Below are 15890 nucleotides of genomic sequence, written 5' to 3'. Positions count from 1 at the left end.
CAAGGCAACGGATCTCTGGACCTTTTTCATCAACACAGACCAAGACCCCTCCTACTCTTTATGTAGGATGTTCATCTCATTATGCCTACAGGCAGGCCAAAGAATCTACATTATCAAGCTGCATCAGAAGCTGCTGTGATCACTCAGTTGCTGCTACTACAGACTGCATAAACCAAGCACTTACAGAAACACTGCCATGGGTGGGTGGTACCCAGAAGAGTAAACTGTGTAGTGTGTACTATAAGTACTGTTCAAAAATGAGATACAACATTACATTAATAGATTTGAGAGTCAGTTGGGACAATGACCATTCTGTGGGGATCAAAACCTTGGATCACTGAGCTGTAATGTTGTCAGACATCTGTATTGTTAATCAGCTACTTTACAGGGGATAGCGTTTGTAGATGTTTTGGGACCAGCCTCGAAGAACAGAGGGAGTGCTGTAAGCAGTGATAGAGATCTTTAGCACTGATGCATTGTTACAACAGAAAGAGATCATCCTTTATAATGTATTGGTCCACAAGGTAGATCATTCTGTTCCAGGTAGTCATTTGTCTTTGCTGTCAATGAAGATAAACAGATAGCTTCAGAGAGCAGCTAAATTCTTTTTGAGATAGAGGTCCTAGATAAGTCAGGTGAATCCCATACAAGGTGTTTATTTCTTTGTATTGATCATGAAAGATTAGTCAAGATGTGTAGCTCACACCTGATAACCAGCGTTTACAGATCTAGAAGGACAAAGAGCTCAATCCTATCAGAGCTCTCCACTGAAAGCAATGGGAGTTTAAACACAGTAATTAATTCACATTAATGTAGCTAAGCTTTAAACATGTATATGTATCTGAATTCCAACTAAGACATTCTTGGAAAGATTGTACTTCAACAGCATCTCAGAATAACAATTTAAGTAAAGATTCATTCAAAGCTAGAGATATTTCCAGTAAATGAAGTATTTTAAGATATTTAATATATTTCAAGGCCAGACTGGATGGGGCTTTGAGCAAACTGGTCTAGAGGATGGTGTCCCTGCCTATAGCAGAGGTGTTGGAACTAGATGATCTTAAAGGTTCCTTCCAACCCAGATCATTCTATGATTCTATGAGTCGGTGATTTTTTGTGGTTACCAGTCCCAGTTCCACTCTACTTTCAGTATCTTCTAAGTTTGTAATTATTTAGGAAAGTTTCTGATCATTAAAAAGGAGGAATATGCAATTTTTTTTTACAATTATAAAACCATGAGATCCTAGAATTGTTTTCACTTACAGAAAGATACCACTTTCATTTGTATTGAAAAGGGTTGGATTTTTACATATTTTTTTCTCTATTTGATTCATATGCTGCTAAACTGAAAATGGCACTTTAGCTTTTGAGCAAAAAGAGAAAAAAAGATGTTCCTGAAAAAAATACATGAAGTCGTTCTAAAATATTCAAATCTTTTCCTAATGAAAATATATACTCTGATAAAGAGTATAAAATGAAATGATGTAGTAAGAAACTTCTCCATTTCCACGTGTAAGATGAGTTTACAATGGGCTGCTGAACTGTCCCTCAGGAACTGCACAGCTGTTGATAAGCTCATGATCATTGAACACGTTATGCTACATTGTACTATGCTATACTATCAAAGATATGTGTAGATTAGACATGCATTTACAGGCGCACCTTCATATTCAAAGTAAACAGTTCAATTTTTGTGCAGACAAGAAGGGCTTCTTTCTTCTGTAAATTATATATAATAACTTCTGTAAATTATATAATAACTCTTTCCAAACTAAAACTGAATTATTTTGTCTCTGTTTCAACTTTTTTAGGTGATATCAGGCAACTAGAAATCTTCAACACCTGGTGTCATGCTTCATAGTTGTTCTCTGTGAGTTTAGTATTGTAGTTCTCTACACAGAAATTCCTCAGACATCCCAATGGCCAGATTAACGTGTGTACTGATGGAAGACTTCACCTGACATAAAGTTTAATGGTGCTCCATCAAAATCAAAATGTGCATTGGGATATTTCAGAGACTATAAATCTTGATGTCCTTAAGATAAAATAGTCACTTAATGTATCGTTGACTCTATGTGTCATTTACCTTCTCTGTCTCATCTAATTCTTTTCCATGACCTACAGTATGTTCATGCGTTTGCATGAGAGAGGGTTTTTGCTGTTTTCATTGGAAGCACACTAAACTACAAAATCTTGAGTGATCTAGAATTGCAAATTTTTTTTACTTCAACTTTTGCATTGATTTTTTTTTGGGGGGTAAGGGGGCAGGAGGAGGGTTCCCTGAATTTATTCTTAATTTTGGAGATTATCGCAGATAAATTCTGCTGCCACCTAAAAGGATTGATAACTTTGATGAAATAAGTCTTATTTCCAGCTCCTATAATAATTACAAAGTACAGGAAGGTATGTTAGTTCTCTGATGAACAAATACTATTTATACAAATAAAATCTCAGAGTGATTTAAAAAAAAAAAAGGAATCTGCATTCTCAAACTTTTCAAATGTCAGTCATCTTAAGTCACATGAAATCCTTATTCTTTGGATTAAGTGGATTAAGTTCCTAATAAGGCAGATATGAACACATGCATAGTGTTTATAGTTACCAAACAAACCAACATCCTCAGCTGGCCACCTAAATAAAAATTACACTTTCAAATTCAAATCCAGTGATCTGGTCCCTTAAACATGTGATGAAATAAGGAGCTGCCACGAGCTCTACTTTAATATATTCTGTAAAGTTGCTATTACATTCTAGGATCTAAACAGTAGACTTTATTTGTTGGCCACCTTTATAATCCTCTGCATTCTTCTTTCCCAGAGAAAGCAAAAGCTCAGATATATTCAGCATCCCTCCCCCAGTGAAATTAAGACAAGGAGACAAGGATTGCTCTTAGCTTCAGTGGGAGTTGGCCTTTGCTTTGCGGCATCCAGATTTAGATCTGCTGTCAGTCTTTGAAACATGACTCCTTTTTCTTGCATTGATGATCTCTTTTTCCCCAGTGCTGATTGCAGGCTGTTTTAGTGACATTTCATTACAGAGTCAGAAGGACATCACCTCAGAGAGGCTTTTCTTTCTGTGTTTATGTTCCAGAATCACTGAGTAGACTGTGTAAAGATAAAGCAGAAAGCAGATGAAGGCTAGCTTGAACTGGGTATTGCTGAAAGTCACATCTCCATAAACATCTTTGTTCCAAGTAAAAGAAAGTTCTTCAAATTTTAAGCTGGTAGTGGGAGTAAAAAAACGAAAGTAAAAGAGAAAAAAAAAAAAGAGAAAAAAATGGAAAAATGTGAATGCATTAACATCAAAGGATATATCAAGAGAATGCTGCAAAATTGAAGTGTCTGTCTGCTTTCAAAAGCAGAAAAAATGTTTGGGCGTTACAAGAGGTAAAGAGTCAGCTGCAGCTCCTACTTTTATGGCTCCTGGTGCTGCTCCTTAGAGAAGTCATTGTGTAAAGCTTTTTTCTTACCCCCTTCATACCCTTATTTTTCTTTCCAGCAAAAATATAATTCTGATATCTTTCCTATTTATATGTTTTGGGGTTTTTTTGCTATTGAGACAAACATCCCATTATTAAGTACAGTTCCTTTATGACTGGCTTCCAATTGATGGAGCTCAGCTGCCTGCTCTCAGCCCACTGCCCAGTGTCCTTTCAAGCTAGGCTGTTCTCAATCCGCCTTACTTTCCTTCCAATTTTAAGGTTAACAGACTGAGGAAAGGATTATATCAGACATTAAGAGCTCATCTTCTTTCTTGGCTTGTCTAGGGGATGCACTCTCCCACAACCGCTTTTGTCAGCTAACAAAGTCTCTCCTATCGAAGGCCTCCCAGACATGGGTGGTGACCTTGAGTTCCCCTATGGCTCAGTTAGCTTGTGGCTTCTGCTCTCTCCTCTTGTATGCCTTAGATTTATAATAGGGTATTTGGAAGGGCTGTGAGCCTGTGGTTTGAAAGGTAAGTGGAGTAGATGTTATATTACAGCGTTGTGTTAATTGAGGCTGGGAGGTAATGGAATGACAGGAAAGGATTCAGTGGCCCAGGAAATGCCTTTCCAGCTGAACGCACCTCTATCAGGTAACTGCCTATCATAAGCAGTAAAACAGCCAGGACAACAGGGGTCTAGATTTAAGTTACTACAGTTTAGCAGCTCTTCAGTGCTTGTTATAGAGTGATATAATGGAAAAATCTATTTTTTATTATCAGGAAAACTTGTTGTGACCAGGAAAGCATTACTGTGACCAGTAATATCCCTGAAGATTAATAAATACTTCAGTGTAGAGAATAATGTGAGGCTTGTTAGACTTTCTCTCCTGCTTTAACTGTTTGATGCTTATCTAACTGTGTTTCATCAAACACTCTCAAACTGAAGACCCTATCATTCTTTTTAGAAACATATCTTAAGTCAGTCAAATGTCAGTGTATCAGCCCAGAGCTTTTGATGTGGCCTGCAGATTGGCTTAGAAAAATACAGAATCATAAAAGTATATAAACTGGTACAAATAGTAGCTCCAATAGCAAGACTGTTGTCTACCAGCTTTGATAGTTATCTCAGATATTCCCATAATGAAAGATTTCGCTTAATGATTAATGAAAACTAAATATTGTTCCTGCTTTTCTTCTTAAGTAAAAGTTATTCACTTATTCAGAAATAAAACCATGATCACTCAGCAATCCCCTGGCTGATATGTTCCCAGCAAAAGCTGTCTGGGTCACATCTTATTCCAGATGTTACAGAGCATATGTGTATGTGCATAGCACAGATTTGTACAATATGTCACAAATAACAAGGGAAAACTGAAAATGTCATTGCAGGATACTCTTTGACCTTTTTGATTTCATCATTAAAATATTTTAAATGTCTTCTTTAGAGTGCTTTTTTTTTTACAAAATCAACATAGGTATTTTGTTTCCTTTTTACGCATGTACTTCAATATTTTTCAAAAAAACTTTTTTTGGAGAATTATATATCCCACTAGAAAACTCTGCAACTTGTAAGCTTCATAAGAACTACATCACACATACTGCAAGAAGGATGTTTGTGTGTACCTCTTAGGTGAACTCAACTTTATTTGCATCTCAGCATATCATGACACCCCCAGAATATCCAAAGCAGCAGTATTATTGAGTAGAATCTCAAACCAAATCAAACCAAACCCTGTTTGGTAAGCCTGTTCTTCCCCATCTGCAAAAACTCAGGAACAATGCTTTGCCATGTGTTGGAAGGTTGAGCTGTCATTACACATTTTACACAATATTAAGCAGCATGTGCTGTAGCTAGTACATATAATCCATCATTTGAGTCTGTAAAAAGTGAGACTTAGTTAACTTACCCTAACTGACCTATTTTTTGAGATATCTGCACCAAGATGAAAAATAGAGATTGTCTTTAAAGCCACCAGTTCAAAGGGGGAGATGCATCCATGTCATTAAGTAAGAGCTTGTATCATTATCTTCCACATGTATGCATCATCTTCTATGAAAATAAGATCAGTAAAATAAGCTACTCTATGGACAGGAAATGTATTGTGTTCTATTTTAAAAAGGCTGAAGTAATGGAAATCGTAAGCAATAAAAAGAAATTTTGAAATAGTGACAAGTTAAACTTATTTTTACTTATTTAAGATTTTTAGTTTGGTTTGGCTTGGTCTGGTATTGTTGTTGTTTCTTTTAAGAAAAAGTAAAAAAAAATAAGTACTGTCACAGACTTCGTTTGTTTTTGCAGTCTCTTTGAGTTCATGGCAGCACCTAGACTGAGTTAACAGTTCCGGATCTGGTGATCCAGCCCAAAAATTACAGGGGTGTTTTATTACCTGTAAGCATGCATATGTAGCTGTGCAGTCCTAATACTTCTTGGCTAAATTAAAAACCTCGTTCACCATCTGCGTTAACTGGCCCAACTTCGCAGACACCTATAAGCCCTTTCCCCTAGGGAAAAACAGCTAATTTAAAAAGTGATTGAAAATTACATCTTCAAAACAAAGCAGCATGTGATTGTGCGAGGGAATTTTTCATAGAGAAAAGAGTCACCCTTTACCCCCAAGCATAACAGATGTAGTTCTCATCCAGAGAAGTCCAGCTTCTTCCTCCACCTCCTCGTTTTTTTCTCCTTGCCAATCAATTCGCAATGACAGCTGCAGTTGCCAAGCCTCCTGAGTCATCGTAGTAATTTTAGCTTTAAAATCTCTTAATAGCTTCTAAGACTGAATCATTTTTAACCACATTAAAGTAAATGGAGTTTTCACAAGTAACAACATAATCTTTATATTGTCTCTCCAGAAAATAATTCCTTCTTGCTAGTTCTTTTAGAAAATGCTATCACCTACACATAGGTGTTCATTCTAAAAGGTGTAGCATAGATAAATTGGAATGTTTATGAGATTTAATAAAAGAAAATACATCCCTCTTCAATATGCTTATAACGAAGGAAAATCCAAACAGCCAAGACTGGATTCCTATTATGTAAATGAGTTTCATATCTTGTGCACTTCTTCCTAAAATATTAGCAAGTATTATTCTGGGTCTGATTTTGATCCTTTTTTCATGTACAAGAAGTAAATCTGCTGAAGTCAGTGAAGTATCACTGAGGGAAAGGTAATACAGATTAAATCAGTTTAGTTTTGTTCCCAGTTGCCCCCATTCACTTTTGAAACCTTTCATGCTAAACTGCACCTTTAATCTCCAGGAGCTAAAACATTAAATTTAAGAAATGGAGGGTCCAGATGAGTAATATCTGGAAACGTTTAAACTTCTTGAATCTAAGTGAAAAATAAAGCTTCATATAAAGCAGTTTGCTGAGTTGAGTTGACTTGCTCTGTAAGTGCACTCAGTGAAACATATTCTACAAACTTGTATTTGAATTTTCCCTGACTGTGGCATATACTGATAGTTGCTGTGCACTATGTTGGCCACAATCCAAACATCTTAGTATTTACATTTAAGACGGCTTCATTGGTAATGATACAGAAATTATTCTAAATTAAATCTTACAGACTAGGCTCTAAGCTGTATACATATGGAATCTGACTTTCTTGGAGCAGATACTTTTACTGAAATATGGAAAATATTGGCTTTATTTTGGCAATTAAGCCAGTCATATTTCAAATTTAGTTACTGACCATCATGACAAATTACCTTGGATTAAGTATATTTACATAACCTTTTTTTTTTTTGCCTGGAAAATACTTTGTAAGAAACATGTTATTTGCTAAGTGATTTAGGGTATGAAAAGCAGCAATGAAAGTTTACTTGATATAATTGAGCTTAAATTTAGTTAATATAAATGAGATAACCATTCTGTGACATTCAGTAAAACAATAAGCGAGTAATGTGAGGATGAGTCCCCGGTCCATTCTGAACCTGCTTGTTGTGGTAAGTTGAGTGATTAGTTTGTAATCATAAGATGATATGAAAATTGCCCACTAAAGATGAAGAGGTCAACAGAGTGTGTTCTGAAATTTAATTTGTTACCACATCATTCTAGCTTCATCTCTATGTAGCAAATATCTTTTAAAGACTATTGTATTGTTATGCCTCAAGCAATACTAAGTTTTTGAAGGTCTTCAATAAAGCTTTCTAGTAATGACAGAATTTTGGAAAGCAAGCAATGCAGATTAAAAGATATAAGCCTTACCTAAGAACTCTTCAAATCATGCCAAATAAAATGTCCTAATAAATGATACAGACTGTGGAACTGCTCCAGTATCAGTCAGAGCCGCTGGGCTCTGACTTTTCATTCAATTTAGCAAGTGTTGGATCAAACTCATTTACAATTTGGGAGCAATGTCAGACAGTAGCAATGCTAAATCAGTCAAGGCCACTGACATATTTTAACTAAGCCAGTCAGGCCCCTGGGCTGAAAGGAAGCAACTCAAAATCAAGCAAGTGAAGAAACCATTGAAACACAGACTTGATTACTGCTCTCTATGTGCTTCTATTTTCAACTGAAAATTGTATTTCCTTCACATCTTAAAATGCTTATGAATTCACATTTCATTCAGGAAACTTCATAGAATGGCCAGTCCTTCCAACAGAGCCCTTTCAGCATTTCATTCACATTTTGCTTCTGAGGCAGCATATAATCTGAAAAGCTTGACCTGACCCTTTGCACTTTTCTTGTCTGTAATATTATTATATGTTATATAGCATCAAATTGCCTTTGTCCCTGCATGATTAACAACATAATTTGAAATACTTAGAGGTTATGAAACATTACTGGAAAGATTAAGATGCAGCATTATAAATGGATAACATTACTATAAAAATAGCTTAGTTTTACTCCTTTTTTGGACTAAGACTATAAATCATAGCATTTTGCCAGAGCTACACTAATAGTTACACTAATTTAATTAGGAATCACAGTATTTCAATTATCCTCATGAAGAAAGATATATAGCAAAATTAGAAGTGTTTCCCTTCCAAAGGCAGAATGATGTTAAAGCATAACTACTTCTTTCTTGTAACTAATCAATCCTATGAAAATTTATAGAGCTAATGTAATAAAAGGCCAAAGGTAAGAAAAAAAGATCTTAAAGTAATGAAACTAATAATATTAACAGAGTATTAAAGCAATCAATTATTAAAGAGACATAAAGGTTAACTGCCCGTGAAATGAACATACTAATTCAATGTTATTTTATGATGTACTCACAGTTTGTTTCTAAATTTAGTTGAGTGACTTGAAAGAAAAGCTACTTACAATTATTTGTGTTACATTAAAAAATACAACTTGCCTATTAGATTTATGGTAAGCAGGCCTGTTGGTGATGCTCACAGCACGCTGTGTTTGTCAGAAAGAAGTTTTTCCACTTCTGCTCTGAACTACTTCCTCTCTCTTTGATTCCCAGAAAGCACAAGTCAATTTTACTCTTTTTTGCTCTTCGTTAGGTGCCCAGCCTTGTGTGAGGTAGATCCAGGCCCAAGTTCTAAAAGCCTCTAGCACCTCCACCTAAGAACTTTGTTCACAGGGTGCTCATCACCTTTCTTGCTGCAATAAATAGACCAAGATACTTGCAGTTATATTAAAAAGGTTCATAAGTGAACTTATTCTCCTGGGTGAAAACTGAAATTACTTACAAAACTATTCACCCACGTTTCTATTATCCCTCTGGGTGAAGAATGCCAACTTGCTTGGCTAGATAATTGTGTTTTTCATTTGAAATGGTATCTCAGACTTGTGAAGATCGATTCAAAGAGAAGTAATGACAATAAATACTAAATGTGAAAAGAAGAAATTACAAACTATCCTTGCTGGACTAATGAAGTACTGAAGGGTACAAACAATTCTGTTGTCTTCTGTCTGACTTCACGGGATCATTTAGATTGGAAAGGACCTCAGATGGTCTACTACTTCAGCCTTCTGCTCAAAGTATCATCAGTTCTGAGATTGTACCAGATTGATTAAGGCTTATAGTGCTCTATTATACACGTGTAACTTATCATACACATTTCTGTCTCTCAAAATACACTTTAGGTGTGGATTCCCATTTTAAAGTCAAATATGTATTATAAAATAACAGTGCTATGAATTAATAAAGAAAAAAGAGAAGGTGTACATTTTTACATATTTAGCATACATCTAAGTATATTAATAGACGTTATCACTTATGTGACAGTTCACAGTTTTGATTTTGATCAGAACCAGCTGCTTTCATCCTGGATATTGGCTTTGTGCATCAAGCTTTTCCAGTGGCGTATCTCAAGAGAAGACTAAGTGTGACTGCAAGTGCTGCCAGAAGGGAGCTGTGGGGAGTAGGCTGTGCATTTAACAAACCATGGCAGATGAGAAGTAGCAAAAGGCAGCAAAAGCTACTAAGTGGGCTGTGAAAGGCAAGACTGTCATCTCTGACCAAGGAAAAGGTTTTCCTACTGTTGTCTAAGGTTGTTTGACTGGGTGCTTAGAAAACTTGGGCTTCATATATCTTTTTTCCCCAAAGCTCTGTGATGCTGGGGGCTTTGATAACTTACATCCAATCTTCTCTTTCTTAGAAATGAGCTAAATACTGCCAAGGTTGGTGCTTAGAGATGGCCCGAGTGCCTAGAGTACCTTTGCCATACAATAAACTAAACGATAGCTTTGGCTTGCCTGTGTTTTATACTTCAGAAATAGAAGAGGAATGAGCTCTTATGCCTTCGGGCTGAGTGGAGTGAACATTAAACGGATTAGTTACAACTCTGAGTTGCCCATAATTGCAAATGGACTGACTTTCTATGTATGGCTCATTAACAGCAACACACGTAGATGCCTCTTATTTCATTCACTATTTCTTTATATGCGATAGCACAGAGATGCACCCTCCTGATGTCTATGGATCTGGCAGCATGACAAAACAATTTTCACTGTTTTTCCCTCACTCTTGGTATTGTGAAACAGCACAGCTTTCTGTCTTGTATCAGCTTTCCAGTTTCTTCTTTTTCCTCATCTCCTCTCCTTCCATAATGAAGGGAGCTGATGCCACCTCCCTCAGGAGATGTCAAGAAGGCATTTCTTCTTTCCTTCCATTCTCTCTCTGTTCTTATTGATGGGAATGGAAGTTGGAAACTGTTTCATGTCTCAGTCTGTTCATCTCTGTTCATCTTGATTTGTGAGCATTTTCTCACTCAGCCCTGGCAATAAGACACATTTGTTCAGCTCTGGGGAAAGGCACAGCATATCAGTGCACAACTTCTGGAGTACAATGGTGAGGCATTTGCCCCAGAGTGAAGTTGTTTCTCTCGGCTGTGAGAAATCACTTGATTTGTATCCCGTAACAGAATACCTCCACTACCGTAAGCCATTTACCACCTCTTCAGTACCATTTCGTTTCCTAAGGGGTTTATCACAGAAGTTGCTTTTTCCTTCACCTCTACCACTGCCTGATCTCATTCTTCATTTGGTCCAAACTGCATCCCTGAGCTGTGTTTCATAACTAAAACAAAACAACACAGAACAAAACAAAAGCTGAGCTCCTTATGTGATTGAAGGATAATCTAGTTTCTGTCAGAAACTATCAGTTTTTGAAATCTGACTCCTTTGCTCTGCTGTGTGAGCTGCAGGCAGCCTGCACTAATTGTGTAATTCCCTCTCTGCTGCATAAGCGTAGAAATCACTAGGTCTGTGAAAGCTGATACGCTGTTGTTTGCAACAGTTCATCTTCAGCCAGTTGCCTCCCTTTTGGTCATTAATTGCTAATAGATTTTAAAATCTCATGGTGCCCTTCCCAGCTTAAAGTAGTGGGAGAGCAGCACTGCATCTTTGCTCTCTACACCTTTTTAGGTCCTTGCCTAAAGCAGATCTCATAGGTTCACTCCTGCAAGCACATTGTGTGAGAACAACAGGGAAAGCACTGGCATTTGCAATCTTTCTTTCTCATGGCTGAACTGTGATGAGATTTTTTAATGTACCAGTAGATCTGTTGGAGTCAGAGAAGCAATCAGCATAGTACTTTGCATCAGAAGCTACATTTATAAGACAATAGCTTCTAGGTCTGGTAGTGGTTTTCCCTTTATCTGTGTTTCTGCAGCAGAAACAGGTGGATCATACAGGCACAGATGTCTGGCATCTGGTTTTAAATGTGCTCATCTATTCACATCGGAGTGAGCCATGCATCCCACCAAATTGGATTTAAACAGAGCAACAGTAAATGGAAAGGCTGAAATTTCTTACCATTCCATACTGCCACTGTCAACTGCAGGGATCATTGGTTTGTATGCAACATCCAGGAGGTGGCACAGGCAAGCTCTGGATGGTGTTGTGTGCTACAGTGTCCTAATGGAGACCTCAGAAGAGAAAAGCAGAGCATCTCTCTGGGTTCTCAGATCAGCAACAGCAGTGCCATGGGTTGATGACAAGAAAATGAATCCTTTGAATGGTAGAATCTTTGATCTCCTACTTAACAAACCTCTTCTATAATCTGGCATATAATGTCTGAGAGATTACCAGCTGTCAGTCTTCTTGAGTTAGCAGGGGAAATTGCATAATTTCTCCAACAGTTTTGAGGGTGCTGGTATTTTGTTTTGTTGTTGTTTTTTTTAATATACTGAGAAAAGCTTTTTCATTTGAAGTCTGAAGTATTCTATAAAAAGCCTGAAAATCTATTTTTTTCTCAGGCTTTTGATTGGACAGGCTTTTCACCTGCTCAATTAGGAAAAGCTTGGAATGGCAAATGAAATTTTGATCAAAATAAAGTCATTTCTGCTGTCACTGAAATGTCTTAGATGGAGAAAAATAAAACTCCCCTACATCTCTTCTTTTCATTTCACACAGAATATTTAAACGTTTTAAGAAAGTATGAAATAGGCCTTTTCTAGAACATTTCAGAAATCTACGTACAAAGTTGTCTATTTAATTTCCTTCTGATAAAAATATATTTTTGCTATTACAACACAGAATGTCTGCAAAAACTAAAGGGGAAGCTATTTCAAAATGATCAGCAAATATTAGTTTACATTTTATAGCAGGATTTTCGTAATTAAACAGACACACAAGGAAATTGTCTAATTATTTTTCATCTAATTTTGGTCAAATTGAATATGAGCTGGTAATTTTTAGGAATCACATGCAAAGCAGATTAACTTTACAGATCAGTCACACTATGCTTTCCAGATACATCACAAGAAGGGACTCACTCAGACTATTTCTGTGAAGAAGCAGAGGCACTGTAGCTGCACAGTGTTCATGAAATATAACCTTAGTTCTGCAGCAATGCACAGAGATTTTTTGACAGAAACTACATAGACATAAAATCAGCTGACTTCTGATCCAGAACAGAGACTGGGATAATAGATACCCCAAGAGGAGAAGCTCTGCCCCATTGTTTGAAAAACAAATTCCAGTTCTTCATCCTTTGCTTCACACTCGGACAAAGGCTAGCACTACCCAGTGGGTGATTCAACTCCTTAGACTTCTGTAGACATGTTAAAAATGGATGTCTAGTCTTAGGTGCCCAACTGGGGTGTTTTCACTGTCAGTGCAGAAAGACAGGTGCCTAACACTAGTGAGATGAATCTCTTTCTGAAGAGCCCGCATCTCTACTTCTTCAATGTCTGCACAGAAGGCTAAAAGCATGCTCTTGTTCTAGATACAACTTTTAGCAAATTAATCTTACCAGAAAGAGAAAACAGTGAATACACACTGTGCCACATAAGCAGTTATTGTAATCAGTATGTTTCCTAGTTTTGCAGTATCAGATTGCCCTAAAAAAAATTCCTTGGTATCCTTTGCAGTTGAAGTCAGAGAGGTTTACTTGACAGCATGTTCTGTATTTTCCCATAATAGGAAGAGTTTATATCTGTCAATATTCTAATGAAGAAAATGGTAGAACTCCAAAGTTTCTGTGAAACCACCTGTACACTTGTTTCAATTCAGTCTAGACTGTATGTGCACACAGATTGTCTTCTGTTTATAAGTCTGAAACAGTGTTCATGTGAGTTTGTATTCTGCGTACACTGAATTCAAAGTGACAAGATTCTGTTCGATTTGCTGCACAATGAATATGGAGTTACCTTGGGCACAGATAATGACTGCTTATTTTAGATTCCCAGATGACAAAGACCACTGGATTGTACAGTAATCAACCTGGTAGAATGCTCTTGAAAGATGTCAGAAGGCAGATTACTGCTAAATGCAATAAAACAGACAGTATATGGAAAAGAGAAATTAATATCATCAAATGGGAGAACTACTTGAGTAAAAAATTATGGAGAGCAAGCACTAGTAGAATCAGCTACTAATGCCTCCTATTTATATCCATAGAAAAAACAGATACAAAGAGCACAATAACACTATTTGATAGAGCAAATTCTCGGCTACAAAACACTTTTTTTCATCATAGTCACCACCATTAGCAACATATTTTTGCCAGCTATGAACAAGAGCCTGCATGCCATACTCATTAAAATCTTCACCAGCAGAGGTGTTCCACTGCTACTGTCACTGCTGCTGAAATGCACCACCCACCACCTCACTCTGCTCACGTCCACTGGTTGGTCTCCACAACTGTTCAGTAAGTGTCAGTGAATGTCAGTGGGTGCCATTTTTTCCACATGGGGGAATTCAATGATACATTTTCTTCAAATGCACTTCCATATCAGATGCCATTTTGTCAGACCACCCCTCTGCTACCATCTGTCACACAGCAACATGTAATGGAATACTGATGGGAAGGTTCAACCCCTACTGCTGTACCACCAATATCTGCCTCTGATGTTGTGGGCCAACATTATAAAATAGGATGCATGACTTTCAGAGCAGTCCTTGTGTATATATGTATATAAGATATACACTATATATAAATAGAAAGTATTGAGTATGTATAGTGAGAAAGTACAGTATATGTATATACACTATATAGAGAGAGAGAGAGAGAGTCTGAAAAGAGCTGCAAGGAGTGGTGTACAGCTGACATATATGTGGAATGTGAAGAGTTTTGTTTTTTTTTTAATCCAGGAGGAATATAATAATATGAGCCAAGAAATTTTAAAACTAATAATAACAGGTTTTGACAAAATCTAAGTGGAGTTTAGTAACCAATGAGATGTGGACACATGAAATATATACATATTCCATCCCCTAAAACCAGTGCAAGTGCAGTATATCTTGTCCAAAATAAGGCCATTTCATAACACTGCACAGAATGCACAGTATCTGTCACTCTCAAATAAATAGGTAAATTTCAATAGCTATGACCAATTCAATATATGGTAAATCCCAAGTGTGATGGCTTGCCCTAAAACAATTAGTCTAAATTGCTTAGTGGTCATTGCTGTGATTCACCAGCTGACTGCAGCCATCCAAGGCAGTTCTCATTACTGAGATGAGAAAACATATTAAACAGGGAAGCAGAGTACAGTTTAACATGCTAGCCTGCTGTCAGCCCACCCAACAAGTCACATGAAGCAGGTTAGGAGTGCAAAGCAGATGGCATGGGAAGCCACAATGCAGTGGACCTCTGCACTTAACAGATGGCAGCAACAGGATGCAAGAAAATCAGTGTCTTTGTGGACTCGGAAGCACAGCAGGAATTCTTCTGGAGATAGCTGCTGGGGGTCAGGCCACCACAATAACAGCCAGCACTTGCCATGGATGTTTCGCAGCAGCTGAGCAATTTTCAGCAATGAGCTCTGTATACGTTCCTTCCTTATTTGATCTAAATCTTATAGGAGAAATGTCCCTCTTCTTTCAGGTAGTTGGATCCAGATCCAGATTTACAGTTTAAGATGATCTTTTTGCTCTGTTCCTTTTTCTTAGAGCTTATTACAGACGGTATGCCAGCCTTCCTACCTGTAGATTTTATTATTTTTTTTTCTCCAGGTAATTCCTGTTTAGCTCTTAGAAATATCTTTGTATGTTCCTATTTAACTACAGTTTTCTTGAAGTCTAAATACAGTAGTTGCTTTTTCCTTTGTGACACCTACTTCTTGTCATATCCTGATGAAACAGGGGCATCACGTTGAAGAGTTGGTGTGTTGTTGCTGACATTAGGTATGTAGAGGCATACCAAAGATGTTCTGGGTAGTTTGTAGGCTAGTGTTTCCTATTTCTCTGATGTAAAGGACCAGTTAATCTTTTCTGAAAATACATGCTGAGACCAATTCATGGTTGTTTGTGGGAGGGAGAGAAAGAAAAGATAATAAAAAAATAATGAGAAATTAACTAAATGCAAATTATTTTATAAAAGCATGGTGGTACTGTTCTAATTACAAAGATTTTAATTGCAAGTTTTGATAATAAGAAAAATAATTAGCAGTGGACTTATGCCTGAGGATAGACACCACCAGTAGTCAGGAGTTATCTCATGGCTCTATCAGTTCACAAGATAAGGCTTAGGATAAATGCTGGATGTTCAGCTATTATTTCATTTTCTCCCTTTGTATTTTCCTACTTGTTTGCATGATGTGAGATGTTAAAACAACCA

General features: G+C 37.0%; 1 protein-coding gene across 1 annotated transcript in view; it reads left to right on the top strand.

The window, feature by feature from the left end:
- Positions 1-15262, top strand: part of LOC104917438 (glypican-6-like) — a 105537-nt gene extending 90275 nt beyond the window's left edge. The window contains exon 3 of the mRNA XM_031557761.1: positions 15224-15262. Coding sequence (XP_031413621.1) covers positions 15224-15262 — 39 coding nt within the window. The remainder of the gene's footprint in view (positions 1-15223) is intronic.
- The last annotated feature ends 628 nt before the right edge of the window (positions 15263-15890 follow it).

Source organism: Meleagris gallopavo, chromosome 1 (genome assembly GCF_000146605.3).
Source record: "Meleagris gallopavo isolate NT-WF06-2002-E0010 breed Aviagen turkey brand Nicholas breeding stock chromosome 1, Turkey_5.1, whole genome shotgun sequence".
Lineage (NCBI taxonomy): Eukaryota > Metazoa > Chordata > Aves > Galliformes > Phasianidae > Meleagris > Meleagris gallopavo.
This window is presented reverse-complemented; position numbering and strand designations above follow the sequence as displayed.